General features: G+C 33.3%; 2 protein-coding genes across 4 annotated transcripts; both read left to right on the forward strand.

Annotated features, from left to right (window-relative positions):
- The first annotated feature begins 111 nt into the window (after positions 1-111).
- Positions 112-6,637, forward strand: LOC114188734 (uncharacterized). Of its 3 annotated transcripts, none has more exons than XM_085674902.1 (16): positions 112-520; positions 1,760-1,862; positions 1,982-2,089; positions 2,320-2,355; positions 2,548-2,658; positions 2,767-2,850; positions 2,922-3,040; positions 3,515-3,616; positions 4,152-4,268; positions 4,349-4,414; positions 5,142-5,208; positions 5,454-5,507; positions 5,817-5,912; positions 6,109-6,135; positions 6,232-6,269; positions 6,350-6,637. In XM_085674902.1, exons 2-16 carry the CDS (start codon positions 1,803-1,805, stop codon positions 6,459-6,461), a joined length of 1,197 nt encoding a protein of 398 aa, XP_085531028.1. In that variant the 5' UTR covers positions 112-520; positions 1,760-1,802; the 3' UTR covers positions 6,462-6,637. The 3 variants fall into 3 exon arrangements, 2 of the variants coding, with proteins under 2 accessions (XP_085531028.1, XP_027933165.2); XM_028077364.2 differs by lacking the exon at positions 112-520 and adding an exon at positions 661-887 and having other exon boundaries at positions 6,232-6,267; XR_014995887.1 differs by having other exon boundaries at positions 6,109-6,267; positions 6,350-6,467.
- A 2,609-nt stretch (positions 6,638-9,246) lies between these two features.
- On the forward strand, positions 9,247-15,520 carry LOC114186605 (secretory carrier-associated membrane protein-like). The gene is made up of 13 exons (XM_028074559.2): positions 9,247-9,534; positions 10,588-10,653; positions 11,134-11,250; positions 11,398-11,460; positions 12,096-12,129; positions 12,716-12,838; positions 13,798-13,860; positions 13,964-14,057; positions 14,277-14,322; positions 14,413-14,480; positions 14,886-14,934; positions 15,081-15,146; positions 15,238-15,520. Exons 1-13 carry the CDS (start codon positions 9,478-9,480, stop codon positions 15,322-15,324), a joined length of 933 nt encoding a protein of 310 aa, XP_027930360.1. The 5' UTR covers positions 9,247-9,477; the 3' UTR covers positions 15,325-15,520.
- The last annotated feature ends 496 nt before the right edge of the window (positions 15,521-16,016 follow it).

The raw sequence follows: 16,016 nt of genomic DNA on the forward strand, positions 1-16,016 counted from the left end.
TTAAGGAAGATGACGTAAGAAAAATGAGAGAGAAAGACGGTAATTTTCTTATAAACGGTGTGAGGAAGAAGAAAGATAAGGCACATCTTGTTGGAGGGTGACAAAAACAATAACAGTATAAGAAAATACTACGACGATAGTTATTTTTAGCGAAAGGATCCAAGTGTGTATGGAATTACAAAGGTAGAGGGAGAGAGGAAATAAAATAAAAGAAGAAGAAAAAGAGGGAAACGTGACTGTGGCGAGAAGTGAGAAAGGGTTGAGAGAGACAGAGGCGAAAGTGGCGGTGCGATTAGCAAGTACTGTAGTAAAGATAAAAGACTGTCGTGGGTGGTATTTGGAGCAGGTGGGACTAATAAAGCTACCACTCTGGTTTTGTTGATTTGGGTTTGGTTTTGGACGAGAAGCGAAGAGGAGCAATTGACGAGGATCAGTGAGTGCCAACAAAAGAGTGTAGTTGTCATCACACTCTTCATTTCTTCATCATCATTCATCAGTCAACAGACACGCATGCATTCAGGTTCCCCCTTTAACCTCTTTCTTTGTTGCTTTCTGCATCGATACTCTTCAACCTCTGACACTCTTAATTCGTGGCAATTCATTTCCTTCACTTCTTTATTTATTTTCATCTGGGTTTCGCCGCTTCAGCTCGGTGTGTCATGTGATCTTCAAAGTTTGCTGCTTTTCGCTTTTTCGAGCAACCCCTTTAAGTTTCTCAGGCCCTGTCCTTGCTTTCTCTCTCTTCCCCCTCTTTAGTTTTCTTGCCTTTCAATGTTCTGGGTCTGGAGAGGAGGATCCGGGTCTGAGAAGATGATAGAAAATCTTCAATTTTTGTGCTTTTGAAAATTTGGTCTGAAAGTGAAGCTTTTCTCTTCTTTAAATGACAAGTAAGAACGTGTGGAGAGGGTTAGATCTGACTGAAACAGTCAGAGAGTACTGAGTTGCTGTTTATTTTGCTGTTATCTGTGGGAGTAACTTTTAGTCTTTTTTTCTTTATTTTGTAATTCTGTTTAATTTTCCTGGAGAAGAAAAACAATGTGCTTTGTTGTGAAGGAAGGACTTTTGGTTGCAGTGTAGTTCAATGTTCTGGACAGCTGTGTGTTCTTGCAATTTTTTCACGCTATCTTTGTAGTTGGGGGAAAATCCAATCTTTGCATTTTTGTTTCCGTGTTCCTGGTGCTTATGTTGTAAATCATTTAATGACTGTTTCGGAGATTTCTCGGGTTGCTTTTATTTGGTATATTTTATTTGCAAGTTTGGTTGGTGTGTGGATTCAGCAAGCCGGGGCATGCTTTTTCCCTCATGACCAATATTCTAAGCATGTGTTTCCCTTTTAAGTTTCAATTCATCCCTCTCTTTCTCCAATTCACAAATATTAGCTCTTTATTTTTTTAATGTTAGTTATCACAGTGCACATGCTTAATATCCTTTTGCGCACAATATAGTTGCTGTAGTCTTGTTTTAAATTGTACGAAAGAAAGTCATACAGTTTTGCACCGGCGTTTGTTTTTCTGTTGTGTACCTGAGGTGGTGTTCATCACCAATTTAGCTCCAAGTCATTTAGTATATTTTTTATGGGATGATCATTTTCCTTGCTTTTATATTTGATGTTGTGCTTTAGAACTTAGAACATGGTAACTTCAATTTTTTGTTGTTTTGACAAGTTGGTTATTTTATTTACGCCAAATTATGCAATGTTATTGAGAACTATACATATTAAGCATTGGTTTGAAATGGCTTCTGTTGCTTAATGTTACAGCGACCATTTTTTGATGAGGACTGAATAAAAGATTCAATTTTCTATGACGTCGATCAAATCATTGAGATGGCTCATGAGAAAAAAGAGTGGCTTGTCTGATGGGGTCTGTTCTCTTTTCTTCTATTCTTGTTACGATTTTATTAGGAGTTTCCTGTAAAATATTCTTTAGCTCTGGAGATTCATGTGTAAGATCACTGTTTTAACAATAGTTTTTTGGGGCAGGGCAAATCAAGTTTCAAGATCAGACAACTGCCTTTTATGGCAGTTTTGTGTACAGTTATGCTGTTCATTGTGTATAGAACTACAAAGTATCAGTATCACCAAGAAGAGGTCAGTTGAATTATTTGAGATATCATTGCATGTACGTCCTAACAAAAGGCCAAAGTGTTTATTAAATGTCTGACTAATTCTTCTTACTTAGCAATTTAGCATCTTATTAAGGATAAAAATGTGCTACTTTTCGATAGAACAATAATGCATTGTCATATGACACATTCTTATGTTGAGTGTTCTAACTTGAATTTCCCCCCCTTTTTATGTTTATTATCTGCTGCTATCAGATTGACAAAAAATGGAGTTTCTGGGGACAACCAAAGGTAAAAACTATGATGTTAGATTACTATCCCAAGTAGCTTTCTGATTCTCTTTTTTCATATTTGATCTTCTATGCATTACAATGCCCTGCTGGTTATAGTAAAATGATTGTTTTCAAAATTTGTGATGTGTGTTTTCACAATTCTTGCCTGATACGGTATGTAACTTCGAAAATACTTTGTGTGTTGGTGCAGGTGTATCCTTCAACTTCTGGGAAGTTGAAAGGCTTGCCAAGAGGTATAATACATGCTGATTCAGATTTGGAGTTGAGACCACTTTGGTCAAGAAGTAGTTTAAGGTCAAAGGTCAGAATTTTTGCATCATTCTTGCATGTCAGAAGATAGATTTGATTTGGAATTTTGTACTACCTGAGTTAACTAAGGTAATGATTGGGCTTGTTTATGAAAAAGCAGGCTAATGTTTACTCTAATCGTAACTTGCTGGCAGTACCAGTTGGTATTAAACAAAAGCAGAATGTTGATGTTATGGTGCAAAAGGTACTTTTGATGTTCTTAGATTGTTCAGATTAATTAAATCAGCATTCTTTATCTAATTTCATTTGTTACAGTTTCTTCGAGAAAATTTCACAATTATTTTATTCCATTATGATGGTACTGTGGATGGATGGTGGAATCTTGGCTGGAGTAGCAAGGCCATACACATTGTTGCTCAGAATCAAACAAAGTGGTATGTATGAGACTTTTATTGAAGGGAAGATGCTTAATTTTCTAGATGTGAGGAAACTACAATAGTAAATAAAGGAAAATAATTTTTTGAAATTAAATTTACTCAGGAAGAGAGGGTTAGCCAATTAGGCTAAAAAAGGCTTGGAATTCCGTAAACATTATATAACATTAGAAATAAAACTACAAATCTAGGAAAACTATCACAAGAGAACCGGCATTCTGACATATAAAGTTACAACGTACTGAATACGGATGCCATTGAAAAGGCATATTAAGGGAGCCCAGGTCAAGCAATGATTAATTGTTCTATATAAACTTGAACAATCCCATAGCCTTACCCAGTCATTAACAAGATATAGTTATCTGAATACATTTTCAATTTCATTGATGGTTCCCAGCAGATAAAGGAGAAAAAAAAATTATATTTTGATTTAATATATAAGTGATGGATTACATATTTCATGAGTTCTGACAGGTGGTTTGCAAAAAGATTTCTACATCCGGACATAGTGTCTATATATGATTATATCTTTCTCTGGGACGAGGATCTGGGGGTGGAGCATTTTTCACCTTCAAGGTATGAATGATGTATCTTTGCTTCTTTGGTGCTGCTGTTGTTTAGATATTTTTGTGCAATCTGCCTTGGATGTAAATGATTATCATTTTATAGGCTAGCAGGAACCTGCAATACTGGTGTAAATGTTATTATAAAGAATCCAATTTTATCTTATCACATGATATGGTATTTTTTTCCCCTTTTGAAATTTGATAGCTGAATGAAAAACGACTCTGCATTCTCTGCCATACAATATAAGATCATCAGGCCTCTTAAGATTACATTAGGTTTATAAGAAATTTGATAGCTGGATGAAAATCGACACTGAATTCTCTGACATACAATATGGGATGCATATAACCCTTATTAGGCTTCTTAAGCTTACATTAGGTTTATAAGAAATCTTTGCTTGTGGGGGATGGTTGTTGACAAATGAGGTTCTTTATTGGGTTTATATTCTTAAACCTTTTCTAGTTTTAAGGCTAGTCAGTAACCTTTCTACAGGCTCTCATCTCATCTGATAAAAAAATAATTAATGTAGGCTTCTTTTATGCAGATATGTTGAAATTATAAAGCAAGAAGGTTTGGAGATATCTCAGCCAGCTCTTGACCCAAATTCAACAGAGATACATCATAGAATTACAATTAGAGCTAGAACCAAGAAATTCCATAGGTGATTTTTTTGTTTGACTATCCATATGTACTTGCTAAACGATGCTTTTGTACTTACATTTGATGTTTTCATTGGAGCAGAAGAGTCTATGAACGCAGAGGCAGTACAAGGTGTTCAGATTCAAGTGAGGGACCACCATGCACTGGGTAACTGTTACTTTCTTTAATCCTGGCAGAGCTGTTTAATATTTCAAGATGTTTGCACGGGACCTTGTTGATGCATTTTATGACTCCATCTACCATCAAGATGACTGAACATGTTTAAATTTTGTCTGAAGTTCATTCAAGCCTGCATTTATGCTCTGATTAGGAAAAAATAGCTTATAGTAAACTCAAAAGCTGATTTAATAACAAAATCAAAGCAAATCACTTTTGAACTGTGAGGGGTCTACTGAATTATATCAAAGACAAGTATGTCTATCTGTTAGATGACTAATGTTTTAGAAATTCTTCTTAGGTGAAAAGGACTTGTGTACTGTCTTAATATTACATTTTGTGTTAGCCATTATTGCTGGGCACTATAATTGATTTTAGTTTTACTGTTGTTTGTCTTTTTTATTGTTTTGTGCTTCTAGGATGATAATGCAGAATAGATTGATGAGGGATTCATAGAAATATATGGAATGACATGCAACATATTACTTTCTACAAGATGGTTTTTTTAGAATGTTATCTTTGAATTCCTTTGGGTGCACTCATTTTGAAATTGAAATGATGCACTGAAGTCGTTTCTTCTAGAATGTCAGAACATGAACAATGCTGATGATTTTCTGGACTTTTGAAAGCGTCATCAGAATTTCTTGTGGTTATTTATGATAAATATTGGCATGCATAGTATTGTTAATGACACAAGACTTTAATACAACTTGTGTAGGTTTGTGGAAGGTATGGCTCCAGTTTTTTCTCGAGCTGCCTGGTACTGTACTTGGCATCTTATACAGGTAATATTGTTCGCACAGCTCATACGACTATTAAATCTTAGTTCTAACCAAAGACATTTTTCAAAATCCTTTCAAACTCTTCCTAAACTTTTGTTTCTTCTAGTAGTACTCTATTGAGTTATAATATAGTTTTCTGTTATCTTTTTTTATTTTTTAAGTTACAAAAATGCTTGCCTGGTGAGTTTTAACTAGATCCGTATTGTCGTTCAATGTTGTCTCATCATTGTCATCTGTATTTTCTCCAGAATGACCTTGTCCATGGTTGGGGAGTGGATATGAAACTAGGATATTGTGCTCAGGTGAGAAATATCCATTTTCTGGACACTTTTGGTGGTCTTTGTACAATTCTCATTGTGATGCAACACGGTTTTTTGGTTCTTGGTAGTGATAAATATACCATCTACGTATATGATATTGGCTCATTACTATTTACTACTGCATTTGACAAGGGATAGATAGAGTTATGGAATACAATGTACACATTCTCAATTTGGAATGCATCGTGGGTTGATCGTTGGTGTACTATAGGCTGTTTTGCTCTTTCTTTCTTTTTGCCACCATTTCTTCATGACAAGTGTCGTAAGTGAGATGAATGTCATTTTTTTCAGGGAGATCGAACTAAAAATGTGGGAGTTGTTGACAGTGAATATGTTTTTCACAAGGGAATACAAACTCTGGGTGGAAGTGGTCACAGAACAACGAAGGTATTTGCACTGTTCTTGCAAACCAAAATATATCGTATATGCTCCAACTTCATATTATTATTCCTTATCTAGTAATTGTAAATACTTTACAGAATCAAACTTATGACTTACTGTCAAGAACAAACATGTTTGTTACATTGCAATATGGATTTTTGTCTGAATCACGTCACAAGAATTTTTGTTTCCTCTTCTGCAGGTTCCAAACCTACAAAGGACAACTAAGGTACTGTTTTAATGGCATTATGTGGTTCTTGGTTGTAATCTCATTTCATTACCTATGACAGTGTTTGTTGATTTTGTATCATTTCCTAATAAGCAGAGGCAAAGTGGAGCAGGAATTGATGTGCGAACCGAGGTGTGAGTCTTTTAAGCTTAGTTTCAAAACCAAGTGTTTGTGGTATTATATTATCACCATTAACACTGTTTATATTGGGCAGATACGAAGGCAATCGACATGGGAATTTGAAATCTTCAAAGAACGGTGGAATGAAGCTATTTCCCAAGACAAAAGTTGGGTTGACCCATTTAAGAGTGATCAAAGACGAATAAGAAAAATGCACGACACTAAACGTCTTTCTAAGCTTGTTACTATTTAACTCTCTTGGATATCTCAAAGTTTCAATCACATTACCTTCATTTTATTACTATTATAGGCGTAATTAGTTTGTGCAGATGCGTAAATTCATTCAATTTTGAAAAGAAAAAAAGGGGCATGATTTTCTTTACATTCTTTTGTTACGGTTTGTCTTTCTTCTCATCACTCTTTCCCTTGCAAATTGCAACAACCCCCTTCTATTTGTTTAAATGCAATTATCATAGTATGGTCCCATTATATTTTTAAGGTGCGATTTTATTAATTGGAGTTGGTGGCTCTAGCAATATGGATTAGGTCTTGATTAGCTGGTGACTCTTGTAAACACTTATTTGTAACTTATGTTTGGTTTTATATGTTGCTTAGATGCTATTTATCCTAAAGCAATATTATTAGTATTTTAAGAAGTAATTAATTAATGGCAGGTATTGCTGAATTAGAAGTCGGTCATACAAAGAACTTGGGTCATAATATATGTTAAATGAAGATTATTTTGTTCGTCCTTTGTGGAAAACGAATTGAACACAGAAGGTCAAGAGGAGCGTAAAAGTCACGTTTCTATGGTCGCGTGTCCATCAATGTTGGTGGTGATTCATCCATCATTTATCAATTGCTTTGATTTTAAAGTTTGAACCAAAGACTTAACGACTTTTCAACTTCAGCAAAGTGAACAGGCAAGAGCAACTGTTATGTTTGTAATGTTTTTTGCTTTTTTAATCTTGTGACTAAAGTAAAAGGTATGACTGGTGTTTTAATTTTTTACCAATATTTATATTATTTATTTTATGGTAATTTCACAAAAAAAAAAAAAAACGCATTCAGTAGTTTTAACGGTGGAATTTGAAAAATAGTTATTGAGTGACATTGTAAAATTAAGGCTTAAATACTTTTTGTTCCTCATTTTCGTAGTGTTTATTGTAGATGGTTCTCATTTTGACAGAATGTTTAAAATGATCATCATTCTTATCGAATGTTTGAAATGGTCATCATTTTCGCAATTCGTATTCTATTTGATTATTGTCTGTAACGTGGTTTAAATCATTAACAGAACATTGTACAAGTCATTAACAGAGCATTGTACAGGTGGCACGGTTTGTATTAGGATGTGTTACGTGTCACATGTACAATGCTTTGTTAATGATTTAAACGGCGTCACATAAAAGGACCAAATAAAACACGAATTGCGAAAATGATGACCATTTTAAATATTGAGTAAAAATGAGGATCATTTTAAACATTCTCTCAAGATCAATACCATCCACAACAAACACTACGAAAATGAGAACCAAAAAGGTATTTAAACCTAAAATTAACAATAAAAATAACTATCTTGCCCATAAGGGGAAATCTAATAAACTTATGTGTTTCTTAAAATACAATATAAACACATTTTATTATTTAGATAAAATTTCACTCGCTTAACATGTGTTTTTGTTATCGTAGGTAATTAATTTAATTACAAAAATAACTGAATTTAAATAAATAATGATTTAAAATATAAAATGTATCATCTATTTCGAAAATAGATGACTACATTATTGGTTTAGAATATCTCACAGCACTTTGACTTGTATTATATTATTTTTAAGAACTTTTCTATTTTTAATAATATATTATGTACACTGTAATATAATAATGATATACTTTTTTCAAAACAAGAATAATTTTTTAATATAAAAAATAACATATATATCATCTTATCAACTCAAGTTTTATAGACTTCAAACTTACTTTCTAACTCTTTCATTATCTAAAACAGTAAAATGTAATGAACTGTTTTACTATCAAGCTTAATTGACAATTAAAGAAAAAGAGAGCATAAATTATATTAGTTCATAACCCCAAGCAGATATGATGCAAACTTAAAAACATTTTTCAGAGTTTAAAGTTATAAGAATCTCAACAAAAGATACTGAAGAAAGTAAATACAATAATGATATATAAGACAAAATATAGTAGTTGAACTGTAACATTATCTGAAGCATGCCTCTGAGGATATGGCACAGATACCTGATGCTCTTCAACTATTATTTGTTTACATTAGTTACTTATTTGGAATTTACAACAGACATGTGGAACTCATTTTCATTTTCTTATGAAAATAGCACAAGGAAAGAATATTTAATTGAAGAAATAAAATTTTATGCAATAAGGTAAACCAATCCGGTTTTAAAGATGTAAAGCATTTAGACAAAGAATATTGATTAAATTGTATTTCGAACCAAAGGGAAGAATATAGGACACATATTTTCAGTTCATCAATCAATTTGAAATAAACTTTCAATAAATATTTATTTATTTATTTATTTGAGCATTAGGGTGTGATCATGGTTAGTTTAACTTTAACCGACATTTATGTTTTTAATGGGTTATTTGAAGTAGATGTGATTAGATCATGGTCAACTAATAACCAATTTAACTCTGTTTACGTAAAATTCATAATTTTAAAATTATAATGTAGTTACATAACTAATTAAATTAAATTAGCGTTTTTTAAAAATGATACTTTTTATTTGATTAATAATACAAAAATGGTGAACTTTTGTTTTATTTTTAAGTAATCAATCATGAGCAATTAAATAATTATATCTACTAACATCAAGCTCACACACAAAAAAATTAGTCCTAAATTCGAAAGTCTAAAGAACAGCTAATTAATCCTCCAATTCTTTAAAATATTTTTTTTTTCCAAATCATTTTTATGATAGCAACGTGAAGACAAAGTCTTTTTCTCTTTGAAGCTGACCAAGGACCATTCTCCTGTCTAAACTGCTCGTATTGTTGCCTTTTTGTTGTTTTTCCAGCCATTTCCTCCCTTGCATAACAAGTTTCAAAACTTTTTTTATCTCAACATTTCAAAAACCTTTTTTTTTATCCCTTTGGTACCTTGTTCTGTGAATAGTTCCAGATCTTTGCATTCCTCTGGTTACAATTCCGAGGCTACTTTCTTGTTAGCACCGTTAACATCCTCGCATGGCTCATCGCTATGATAGTAATCCCTTCGATGAAGAAGAAGTCAATCCCTTCTCTGTAAGTCCTTCTCTCTCTTCCCCATGAGTGTTACTTTCACAAAGTTGAGTTTTTGTGAACTGGGTGTGCGCTTTTCTTTCTCAATTTGATCTTGTTCAGTGGTATTTGAGGTTTGAATAATGGATAGATTACTGTTTTTTTATTTTGGGTTGGGAATTATTGTGATTGTTTGTCGGTGGACTTGTTTTCTACTATATTTGAACTTTATCACCGAAGAACCGGGATTTTGGGTTGTCTATGACTTTATTTTCCATGTAAGAAGAATCTTATGTCTCTGCTATTTTTATTTTTATTTTTTTTGCCTTTAATAAGGTTCCTTTTGAATTTGAGTTCATAAAACACCACTTCCGAACTTGCAATAAATAAACAATAGAATTGCATGCAAATATTTTCGTTGAGTATCCAGGGTAATACTTTGTTTTCGGTGCTTGTGTATACTCTCTCTATAGAATACATTAGGGGTAAAATGTCAGGAATTCTGAAATTATGGGATAAGATAAACCACATGCAGTGCAGCTAATAGAATACACAGTTACTCTGTCATCGAAAACTTTTCATGGATCCTAGTCAAAAAAGCTGCTGGAACAAGTTAATGGAAGAAGCTGCAAATAATATATAATCATCATCAACAAAAGCGGATAACGGCCTAAACCTAATTGGCGTTTTCTAAGACTGGAATGTTCATTCAACAAATAAACGGTGTTTTATCTCTTGTGTTTGACGGTGGTTGAACTATAGATACATACTTTTAATATTAAATAATATATATCAGACCACATTATATGTTTTTTGTGAGCATATATGTTTGTCTGAATAAGATGATATTTATAGTAAGTGTATTAATTTGTGATTTATAAACAATTTGAAAATTAGTTATTGTACTTGACGATTTCATAGTTTGGTTGTTCGAGCCCTGCGATGTCCAATCCCCAGTTAGAATAGTTTTATACTCACTTGCTTCTTATGGTTGATTTTTTCTGTGCGGGTAAAATTGTGTCTTTATTTGCAATGCTTGCTCTTGCCTGACCCTTCAAATCTTTTTTACACTTACAGGAACCAGCTGTGAGAGAAAAAAAATCAAGCCAATCAAGTTACAGTGGGGGTGCATTTTACACTACAGTGAGTTTGTTGATTAAGCACTAGTAAATCATATTATATTGTGTGCATAATTTTCTTAATGATTTTAAAGCCGTAAGTGTATTGGTGAGCAATCTTGTTTGTAAAGTATAAGTCATAAACTACCTTCTCCTTTCATCTTTATGATTGCTGAACTATCCGGATCCTGACGAACTTTCTTTTTCATATAGTGCAGTCCATGTCAATTGACTCTGGCACACTTCTCAGAATAATCAGCCACACAAGAAAAAAAATTCGATAGAAAATATTGCCCAATGTATTTTATTTTGTTTTCGCCCCTTCTCTGTATTGTCTTGGTTTAGCTTTCGTACAACTGAAACACATAGTAAGAGAATGACAATAGTTTACATTGTGTTCCAAAGGAGACCATTTACTCATATGTTTCACCTGGGTTAAAACCCTATTAATTGTTCACGACTGCTTGACTACACCTTATGCATCTCGATGTTCTAAAATTTTCAGAATCCTGGAAGTGTTGCCCCTGCCACAAATTCAAGGTTATCACCACTTAATCCTGAACCTGCTGATTACAACTATGGTTTTGGTGCGACAGTTGATATACCTCTTGATCCATCAACGGTATGTGATAATAATTGAGATTATTGAAATCCCAAATCTCTCTCTTATTTATTTTTTCCTTTTTTCCTATTCATATATAAATGCATTGGGTGTATTCTTCTGAAAATTGATTGTTTGGTTTCCAAATATGATCTGTTTCAACATTAGGATTTGAAAAAGAAGGAAAAGGAACTCCAAGCCAAGGAGGCTGAATTGAGAAGAAGGGAACAGGTATGCAATGTGATTTCAGGACCTCTATTTGCACACTTTATTGTTAGGATTTTCCATAGTTGATTCCGAACAGACTACAGAGGTTGGGACCTGGAACAATCATGTTCTTTTATTTTCGTTTTCTCTTTTCTGTTCTTACCCTTCTGTTGTCTGTGGTATAATCTTGATACCCTTGCACCAGAATTATTTATCCTGAAAAACTAGTTTTGACAGTGGAATATATATAATTTATGACTGAGTTACTATTTATAAATTACTGGAAAATAATATGCCTAGACTAAAAACAATTAACTAGGCAAGTTGGTAAATGTGTAAACCATATATTGACTTAACCAGCTATTTGGTTAATTGTTCCAAATTATCATCATCAACTGTAATTCTAAACTTCTTTTGATGAATAATTGATCATTTATTGTCATTTTCTTATTTTTTTTAAAGAATGGAAGTTAGGAGGTTATCTGAAATTGTTGTGATTAATGATGTGCTGATGCGTGAAGTGTGCTGGTTTAGAATGTCAATGCTGATTTTTGTTTTCAGTTATCTTTAAGTGAAGCTTTCTCTACTGATTCCTCATTATCTACACATGCCTGGGAGTTTTCCCGTGTTTTAATATCTATCCATTTATTAAAATATAGGAAGTCAGACGGAAAGAAGAAGCTGCTGCCCGAGGTAAATTCATTTCAGTTATATCTGTACTTGATGATAGTTAGTTAGGGCTTTTGAAATTCTAAGAATCTCGATAGGTTGTAAGAATAGAGAAGAATGGACAGTATTGAGCTTCCCCTTTGCAACTGAGTTCTATGACTCTGCTCTCACAATATTATCTGCCCAACTACTTTATAACTGATATCTCTTATTCAACCACCCAATTATCTAACGGAATGACTATTGATTGAGCATTTAACTGCCTTAATCATCTTAACTGCTTTCATTCCTTCTACTGTCCACTTTGCAGCTCACGTAGTAGAATAAGGTCTTTTCTGTTGTTCACTTTCCACATCCTTCCCTTATTCTGAGATCTACTAGTTTGCCATAAGTTTGCCTGTTTCCTTGGCTACTTTTGGCATTTAACAGAATGGTGGAAGAGCACTGCTCCTAGAGAATTCTATAGATTTTACATTGCGTGTGGTCCTCCATTCATTCTACATGAGTGAACTCATTTCTTAGAAAAATGTCAACTGTGCTTAATGCTTGGGCTATAAATATCTTTGGTTCTGCTTTTACTCTTCAAGTGCATAATTACATTATTTTACAGCTGGAATTGTTCTTGAGGAGAAGAATTGGCCACCATTTTTCCCAATTATCCATCATGATATCGCCAATGAAATTCCAGCTCATCTTCAAAGACTGCAATATGTTGCTTTTACTTCATTGTTAGGCAAGTTATCCCATCTTTTCTTCCATTGCAATATGGTTTGCATCAATGCATTGTTTTTAAGCCAACAATTATTGATGGTATCTCATGCACATTGATATCTTTATTGAGTTGATTCTGTATGAAGGCTCTCCTTTGTATGTTTTCTATGGTTTTTTGTTGTTCTTTGTGTGTGTTTAATTTCTAAACAATGTTGGATTGATATGGTTTATTTTCAAAACTAAAATGGTGCAATCAAGTATCAATTAAATTTTAAATTGTATGAAATTTTGTAGACTTGAGTTACTTTAGGAGTACTTTAAACCTAATGGTTGGATTTATATAGTTATTTTTTATTTTTTGTAAAAAAAGTTATCCCAAAGGTGTCTTATTATAAAAATTGATATTTTCATATTGCAGTAATCTTTTAATTGACGCTACTTACTAAAACTTTACATCTCTCCTAGTAATTAGCCGAGGAAAAATATTGTGAGAGAATACCATTTGTCATAAATTTAGCGGTTTTTCTGTTATAGATATCACTGTCTGAATTAGTTGCCCAGCTGACAGAGTTGGAGTTGTTCTTTGATCTCGAGATAATGACTGTACCGGGAAAAGGCATCTGTCTTATCCATTCCTCAAAGTCAATACAGAATCATTTTTTACATTGTCTGAATTTCAATACTTTTTTATTACTATTTTTTTGCTATCCTTATAAAATATATAAATGGATGGCCTGTGAGAAAACTGAAGAGTTGATAGACAGTGAAATGTATGAGAATAGACAATTAGATATTGGTGAACTGGTTTTGTTTAAATGATTTAAACCATTGACCTAGCTGGTTGGCACTAACCTGTTCTATTTAGTCTGCTTATCACTCTCTCTGACGACTTCATCTTGGCTTGGTGAAGATGATGTTTTAATTTGATTATGGTAATAATATCTTATTTATCTATAATGTATGAAAAATTATATCATGCAGGATTGGCTTTGTGCCTGACATGGAATATTATAGCTGTCACTGCAGCTTGGATCAAGGGAGAAGGTCAGTTTAGATACGAAGCAAGGATTTTTCTTGTTTATTGAGCGGCTCAAAATCCAAAGATGTCAACAAATTCAATGCTTATGGAATTTTCCCTTCTTTGTAGGTGTGAAAATATGGTTTCTTGCTATTATATACTTCATAGCTGGAATTCCTGGAGCATATGTCTTGTGGTATCGCCCATTATACCGTGCTTTTAGGTAGTTATTTCACATACTTTTAGTCATTTGACTGTTTAATTTTTTCCAACTGCTATACATTCCTATTTACATTGCATCACTTGTGTAAGATAAAAATAAATTCTTGAGACACTGCATTTTTTGATCCTGCTCATTCGAACAAAATATCCATGCATATTTTAATCTTTCTAATTTGGTTTCACTATTGATTTGGAATTTGTTCCATTTTTGTTTTTGCAGGACAGATAGTGCTTTGAACTTTGGATGGTTTTTCTTGTTTTACCTGGTAAATTGACTGTTTTGCTGTTATGTACTTAAGCTTTGCTTCACATTTCAAACACAATTCACTTATTATCATTTCTCTTTGTGCTTGCAGCTTCACCTAGGATTCTGTATCTTAGCAGCAGTTGCTCCTCCCATAGTTTTCAAAGGAAAATCCTTGACGTAAGTTTGTACATGTACACTTCAGTGCGTATTCCTTATTGTTTACATATGATATGATGACATGACCTTACCTGCGTAATACGAATATTCAGCAGTATTTTAAATGGTCTTGTTTGATCCATATAGCCAACCCCACTTTGTTGGAAAATGACTTCGTTGTTAATTTTTTTATTTTTCTGAAATAAAAGTGAATGGAATTAAATAGAATTTGTGCATAATTACTATACCACGTGTAAATTACCAGAGCTGATATATAAGTGTCCTAGAATGACTAAGAAAGTCAAACTGATAACCAGGTTCTTGAGGATAATAAAATTTGGGGATATGATAAATACTATCTAGAAGCTGGTGTTATTATCGTTTATTTTTGCCTAATTCTTGGTGCCGTGACTCATTTTGTTACAGAGGCATTCTGGCAGCCATAGATGTGGTGGGTAACCATGCAGTGATTGGAGTAAGTGCCTGTAATGAAGTTTTAGTATTCCTGCATACTATTAATTGTCCTTTCACACAGCTACTTACACTTTTAACAAAACCTTGATGAAAATTTCCCTGCTTATAAACGATTGGTAAAGCTTTTTTCTTGGCATTTACCTGTAGATCTTGTACTTTGTTGGATTTGGGTTGTTCTGCCTTGAGACTTTGATCAGCATCTGGGTTATTCAGGTTCAGATGTACTTCTAAATTTTTTTTGTAAGTGGATGCACTTAGCTCTTGGACTGAACATATTAATTTTTTTTGTTTTTGTTTGATACAGCAAGTATACATGTACTTCCGTGGCAGTGGTAAGGCTGCTGAGATGAAGCGGGAGGCTGCAAGAGGAGCAATGAGGGCTGCATTATGAGCACTTTAGTTTTGAAGTTTGAATTGCTGTTGTAAATTATTAGCCACAAATATCATATTGCGGATAAAAGTATTTTTCTGAGTTTATGCTACCTGTTTGTGTGGCTTGTTAATTACTATATTTGTTGATGTATATTGTAAACAAAAAAGCATAGACATACAGTGGTTGGCAGAAAAGTGCGAAAATTTATTGAGTTGATCCTGTGTTCAGAAAAGTACTACACTTTTATTTATGGATCCATAGAACTGAATTTTATGAGTTAAGACATAGAAAAGCAATGACACAAATGCCTTCTTATTTCTCTTTATCAACATGGTCTTTTTCCTTTTCCTTTTGTTTGGATTGTCACAATTCTTTAACGAGAAATGATAGGTTGGCATCCACATTTGATCACTTTTTTTATCACCTTAAAAATAACTTGTAATTCAAGACAAATTAACTTGTAACCTATGAAGATGGTAAAAAAAAGTGGTCAAATGTGGGTGTCAACCTATCATTTCTCTTCTTTAACGAACAACAATCATTGTAATGCAATTACCTGAGACAGCTAACAGTTTTCTTAAAAAAATTGCATGAATTTAAAGGGTATATGTAAAAGTAGAGGCTGAGGCTGAAGCAATGTGAAAAGCCAACATCTTGCTTTGATTTGGGGCATAATAAGAGTTGTCGCTGACAATGAAGTGTGTGTGGTT

Source organism: Vigna unguiculata, chromosome 6 (genome assembly GCF_037176805.1).
Source record: "Vigna unguiculata cultivar grain cowpea cultivar isolate G323 ecotype 2 chromosome 6, ASM3717680v1, whole genome shotgun sequence".
Lineage (NCBI taxonomy): Eukaryota > Viridiplantae > Streptophyta > Magnoliopsida > Fabales > Fabaceae > Vigna > Vigna unguiculata.